The 7040-nt window shown below is 36.1% G+C and overlaps 1 protein-coding gene across 1 annotated transcript; it reads right to left on the reverse strand.

Moving 5' to 3' along the window:
- Positions 1–789: 789 nt before the first annotated feature.
- On the reverse strand, positions 790–2590 carry LOC121726140 (bilin-binding protein-like). Its single transcript, XM_042113373.1, has 4 exons — positions 2573–2590; positions 2248–2464; positions 1734–1841; positions 790–923 (listed from the first exon to the last, which is right to left on the reverse strand). The coding sequence occupies exons 1-4, from the start codon at positions 2588–2590 to the stop codon at positions 790–792; spliced, it is 477 nt and encodes a 158-aa protein (XP_041969307.1).
- Positions 2591–7040: the final 4450 nt, after the last annotated feature.

Raw genomic sequence — 7040 nt, forward strand, 5'->3', positions numbered from 1 at the left:
CGCGGGATTCGAACCCACGACCTCTAACTCTAACCACTAGACCACGGAGGCGTTATATATACGTAGGCGACCATAACTATACATTATAAATTAAGATGATGATGATGCCAATACTCACTAAAGCAAAAATACGATCGAAAAGGAAAAGCGTGTAAATAAAAACATTCGACTTCGAAGCGACAATCTTACATTTCAAAAGATCGAGAATAATCTATATTTGCTTCGGCATTCCGATCACACTTTTCCATTAGGTTCTTTTAATGCTGCGAAGTCAATAGTCATACATTTTGACCTATCTATATACTAGAAGGGGTGAAAGTCTCTACAAATAAAACTGCTTTCAAAGACCTCTCGAGTCGAGATTCTCGGAAACGTGGCTTCGATTTTATTTGAGATAAACTCAACATTGTATTTAATGTACTTTCAGCGCCTACTCTGCTTTCAAAGTGATCCGCATCAGCTATAATATAATTCCATGCAAAACTAATGATTTTAACTAATTGAATTTAGGCCGGCAACGCACCTGCAGCTCTTCTGATGTTGTGAGTGTCCATGGGCGACGGTAGTTGCTTACCATCAGGTGACCCGTTTGCTCATTTGCCCCCTCATTTAATAAAAAAAAAGAACCTGTTAAGTTTTTACTTCAAAAATAAAAAAAAATCGAGCTCTGCATTAGCAGAATGGCCATGGGGCTACTTGCGTATAACTTGTAATGAAAGAATATATTGTCTGTGCTATTTTTTATTTAACCCATTTATTAAAAGGTTAATTTACATCTCATTTTTTACTTTAGTTGCATTGGCTTTGGTCTATCCAGATAAATTTGTTGATATCTAAGACATCGAGGGACCTTATAGTCGATATAAAATCTTCTCTTTCGACACCCACAATCTGTGGTTTCCTAGAAAATATCCAGGCGAATTCTGAAACAAAAAATATCAATAATAAAACATCACTTGCATATGATTTTGAGAATTTTACTTGGTTTATTGTAGAGAGAGTGTGATCTCATTCTCAAATTATTACATTACTTTCACAATAATTCTCTTATTTTGTTCCTACATGGTATGAAGTACTGAAAACTCTTTTTACGAAATCAACAGCTATATTGAATTATTAAATGTTCATTATTAAATGGGCGCTGTTAAGCATGTATCATCCCGCAAACATTACGGATTAAGGCGCTCCCCCTACGGAGATGCCGTAATTTACCGTATTTAAAGCCTTATAAACGCTTAATTTGAAAGCTACAAAGTTATATTTTATAATAAAAATACAGCAGTATTCTTCAGTATATCAACATTCCTTTCTCCATCATTAATTTTCTATTTTTGTTTATTATATTCGTGATATTAGCTTCCAAAGTAATACCAATTTATTAAAATTTAGGCATACTTTCAGCATCTCCCTAGCATTTACAAATTACGTTTATTTGAAACACACGATAATAGATAGACAATTTCATAAACTACATATTCCGTTTGATTTATTTTATCAATTTTGAATTAAGATAAGTAAAAAATAGGATTTTTGAGCGATCTTGGCAACGCGTCAAATGTATGGTCAAGGTCGTTTGCTCGGGGGATGGCCTTAAGTCATGTTCTTTATATCATTTATGTCAAGATAGCATTTATAGCACAGCAATTTTTGTGGGTTAGTACAGAAATGCTTAAAAGCGACTAAATAGGTACCTATGTAAATGATCATTACTTAACTGGTGTTATTTGACTTACCTTCCTTTTTATTATTAGCTTCATCCTCAAGGCAGCTGTAGTTTATGATGTTATCACCCTCGTTGTAGATTACTACTACCTTTGGAAGCTGACGCGTTTTCTTCGCCTCTGGAAAGTAATTAGAAAGGGGTGAATACACTTTTAGGCATAGTTGAACAAAGTAGGAAAAACTTATTACACACCTTGAAATTGTAACCAAAATACTAGGAACTAAAAACAAGAACTTTTCTAGTTATTGGGCTATTGGGCGCCATAATATTTTTTAAATAATATTGAAGAATTAGTATATTTAATTTAAGTTTGGAGTTAAACAGATGTTTTAGGAACAAAATAATTATGTGCCGTTTTATGACTTGTCTAGACATCAAAGCAAGAATAATTAATAGTCCTACAAAATGTTTGTAGCAGGGTAAGTGAAAACAATTTACTGCTACATATCCATCCATAGAATAACCATTCGACACGAATATGGAGCTGTTAATAACTGTTCCTATTTACCCAACATTTTCTATACCTCCTCCAGAAGACAGAGTGAAGTTCAGAACTCCTCGGCCGCTGTCGTCGACTATGTTGCACTCCCCCCTCAGGTGCTCCGGGGAGCTGCTGGGGACGTTGATGGACTCCCCCACGAATCCGGCACCCTGGGGCCACGTGCGCACCACGACACAGGACGTCGCCACCTCGATGTCATACTCATACCTGCCTAATTCATACCAGATACCTTCGGAAACCTGAAAAAAATAGGATTTATTTTTAATTCTAAAAGACACATACAAGCCAGGTTGGCCGGCGTTGGCGTTGCAGCGGGATAAATGGAAGGACTTGGGAGAGGCCTTTACCCAGCAGTGGGACAGCATAGGCTCTTAAAAAAAAATGGCAAAAAAAATTAAATCACTATAGTTTTCTCTGAAACCAAGCTATAGGCTATAGGATTCATAAAACGGAGGGTGCACAGCGCATTGAAGGAGTGGAGATAATCCCCTTCTCTTACTACCCCATAGCAATTATTATTGCTGTATAATTACTTTTGCCGACTGCTAACCAATGTTTCTTTTACTCAATTTTTTTTTTATGAAATAAGGGGGCAAGCGAGCAAACGGGTCACCTGATGGAAAGCAACTTCCGTCGCCCATGGACACTCGCAGCATCAGAAGAGCTGCAGGTGCGTTGCCGGCCTTCTAAGGGGTAATAGGGGAGGGTAGGGAAGGGAATAGGGGAGGGTACGGAAGGGAATAGGGGAGGGTACGGAAGGAAATAGGGGAGGGTAGGGAAAGGAAAAGGGTGAGTTTACCGGAGGCCCAATCCCCTAGATTGGGCCTCCGGTAAACTCACTTACTCGGCGAAACACAGCGGAAGCGCTGTTTCACGCCGGTTTTCTGTGAGGACGTTGATTTCTCCGGTCGAGCCAGCCCATTCGTGCCGAAGCATGGCTCTCCCACGTCAGCTAAAGTAATAAAAACTTACGCCAGTCAAGTTAAAATTTTCCACACCCTTCACATCTGGACAGCCTGAAGCTACCGACTCGCTGACACACGAGAGAGCAACGAGCAAAGAAATGAAAAATATATGAATCATTTTAAACTAAAAACAAACGTATTCTATGGGAATTTAAAATAGTATGAGATCATAATTTCGCTGGAGAGTATTTAAAAGAATGGACAAGAGTAAAAAAAAACAAGATAAACATGTTATCCGAGGTGTATCGGTTTCACGAAATTTACACTTTAGTCGTTCATCTAGACGTTGTTTGATAATAAATTTTATAATGATTGCTAGATATTGCCCGTAACTCCGTTCGCGTAGAAATTCATTATTTTGTGATAAAAACTATGTTACACCATTTTCCAGGACTCAATCCGTTGTAGCGGAAAATGTATGACTCCCTTATTTACGCAGGCGGAGCCGCGAGGGACGTCTAGTAGTGCTAAAGAACAAAGAACTTAAAGTTAAAAAAGACACTCACATTTACACGCTAGTTACATTTTCAAATTGGCTGAAACAAAGTTTATCTAACCGTTAACTTCACAGTTATTACTGATACTAGAGACTGATATAACCACACAATTACTTTACATTTCCGCCTGTTGTTTCCTCAAAGCAACAAATACTCGAGCAAATTAAAAGCCTCACTTCGCAGTTGTGTGTGGAACGGAAAATAATTTTAATAATAATAAAACATTTATTCAAGAACTTAGGGCATTATACCACACTACATTACAAAAAAAAAAAACAAAAACACAGAACAGTTAAAATGATGTTGACATGGGAATACAAAACAGTAGTCAGAGTAGACAGAATGATAGAGTACGCCGACTTAGAGCTGATGTTGAAATTTTTAAATTTGACGTATTATGACGAAAATCGTCGCTAGGGTTGTTAACTTGTTGCCTACGAATTTAAAAATATGACAAATTCGCTGGACGTGTTCCTCTTTGGTTGTATTGTTGTTTGTGTTTTGGCACATGCGATTAAAATTGTTAGAATCCAATTTTGAAATCTTTATTTTAAATATTTAAAAATAAATTATATCAGCCAGCGCGAGGCACAATCCGTTCATAATCCTAGTGAAACCCGACGAATTTGACAGATATTGAAACCTGTCCGTTTCTTTGCAGTCGAACTACTGGTAGTTATGTCTATTGTGCAGTAGTCTATAATATGAACTGTAATTAGCCTAACTAAGATTGAACAAAAAATAAAATGAAAAAGTAACAAACATTTCAATCGTAACTTAGCAAGCAAGAGTGTTATGGGAAGGTACGAGGTGTAATGCTCAAGCCATTGAAATGGAGTCCCCTCAGGTAAAACGACTATGGATAACCACAGTCCCTGATATTCTGTGGTTCCAAAATATCAGGCGCAAAACAGACCAACCAAGGCTACAGTGTTGCAATTTAAAAATAAATTATTCAAAATATTTCTAATAATTTTGAAAAGAATTTTGATAATTCCTTTGGACTGTATTATTCTGAAGTGGGCTAAAATCGTTAAAAAGATGCGAGGAAATGAACTATGAAGTTACGAAACGAGTGAATTTCTTTATCGCATGGGTTTAATTTTGATAACTGAGTGCGATTGTGATTAAATATTATTATTTTTAAGGCATTATTTTAATGTGTGCTAAATCTGCAAATTCTTATTATTAAAAATGATATCTCCAGCATCACCCATAACTGAAAAAACTTTTATTAAGTCTTTATCATTTTTATAAATACCTACGCCAAATATTTTAAGCAAAACAGTATTTTTAGGAAAATACAAGCGTAATAATGGTTTCATTTTTCTGTATGCTGTTATCATAATATGCAAATAACTAGAAATAAATTAAACTAAAGACCAGGATATTGAATATGAAGCCTCTGATATTAGGCCGCCTATTGAACCTTGGGCAACTCCAATATGAAATTTCATCACAATTCCGAACTGTTATTTCGGTATGCGATGTTCTTCGCGCTAAGGATTAGCACAGCTCCGATGTTTCCGCTTCAATAAACTCGTTAGTTCCAAACATCGTCAACTTTGTCCTATGCCGTGCCATCGGTATTAAACTAGTAAGATTGTAGCACTATTGTTTCATACCAACTATAATATTAGAAACTGACACTACATTAAAATGTAACTTTTGCAGGTACCTAACATGAGTGCATTCGAAGATGACATGAGAGTTGAGACGCATGAATCCGCTGTAATCCGTAGCCCACAAGTAGTTGATTTTTTTTAATATTGTGAAAATACTTTACGCATCCCGGGCGGATTGGGGATACCCGCCGGACTCCTTTGGCGTACGGTCTATGCATTAAAATCCCATGGCGCTCCCTACTTGGCAATATTGCGTACTACACGTATGATAGCACCTATCACAACTCTGCCAGCACAAGAAGTTGAACCTAATAAGAAAGACTTAGGAGAAAAACAAGAACAAACGGAGGAAAGTGTAAGAATGAATTCGCAAACTTGAAAAAATCGTAGAACTAACGTCGCCATCTTGCAAAATGTCACATAAAAAATCTATTAGCGCGTGGCCGAAATGAAAATTAGACTGTTCACACTAGTTTTTATTATTCGTATTTCGTAGGTTCGCACCCATGCCACCACCGTCCTCCCAATGCCATTAGATCCTTGCAGTAGCTTCAAGAAACATTTAAGAATGTTGATAAATACTTTTAAGCGATCTTATTAATGGATGTTTTCTTTTTTCTTTTCCTTTTTGTATTTAATTTAGTATTTAGTTGACACAACTCTTTTATTTTGTTATGTGCATGTTGTGTTCACTTCTAAGAGAGATGCATTCTCTAGTATTAGTCATTTATACTCTATTTTTATTATAACTGCATGTATTGTGAATTGTATCTTGTTTTGTGAACCTAATAAAAAAAACATCTAATCAAAAAATCTCTAAGTAATGATACAATTTTTATTCTACAAACGAATAATTTTAACATAAAAGAATGTTACCATAATTATACTGATTAAGTAATGATATAACATTTCAGCAGGTATAATAATAATATTTAGTTTCTTTTAATCGGTAATAAAGTAAAAGACCAAGATATTACTTTGAACATTATCATCATCAATGGATCTTTTTATAATACAAGTAGTTTTCAGAATTGCTCCAGGGGATTCTAGGGGATAACTAACGCCGAGATCTGAGATACAATCCATACTTCCGTACCTACTAATATTATAAATGCGAAAGTGTGTCTGTCTGTCTGTTACATTTTCACGCCAAAACCGCTGAACCGATTTTGCTGAAATTTGGCATAGATAGACCTTGAATCCCGGGAAAGGACATAGGATTATCTCGAAAAATGTACGGTTCCCACGCGATAAACAAATTTTGGCACAACGGGGTTGCAGGCGTCATCTAGTAATTCAATAAAATTATCGAGTTTTTTATATGAAGAATAATAATATGTTTTAGTTTTTACTCTCTCCTCTGTAAATAATCTAAATGAAATCGAATATTAACTGCCGACATCAGCTATAAAAGATAAACGTCGGGTGTAATTCTCCCCTATCTGAAACAAAAGGGTCCCCCAGGTAATTCCAGCGTGCTAGCGTTTGTCTTCTAACCAGGGTAGTTTGCTATTTAATGCAAATAATCATTATGAAAGCGTTAATTTGACTCCAACAAGTTTGAGATTGTATTTTATCTGGGGAATAATATTAGGATTTAAAGATTATTATTTACGTGTCACGTACTTTATTTTACTAGACTAGTGGGTCGTATTGCAGAAAAATTATAATAGAAAAAAAAAACATCGGGTTGCTGCACTCTGGGACTGCCGACGGAAGTGAAAAACG

This window comes from Aricia agestis, chromosome 4 (genome assembly GCF_905147365.1).
Source record: "Aricia agestis chromosome 4, ilAriAges1.1, whole genome shotgun sequence".
Classification (NCBI taxonomy): domain Eukaryota; kingdom Metazoa; phylum Arthropoda; class Insecta; order Lepidoptera; family Lycaenidae; genus Aricia; species Aricia agestis.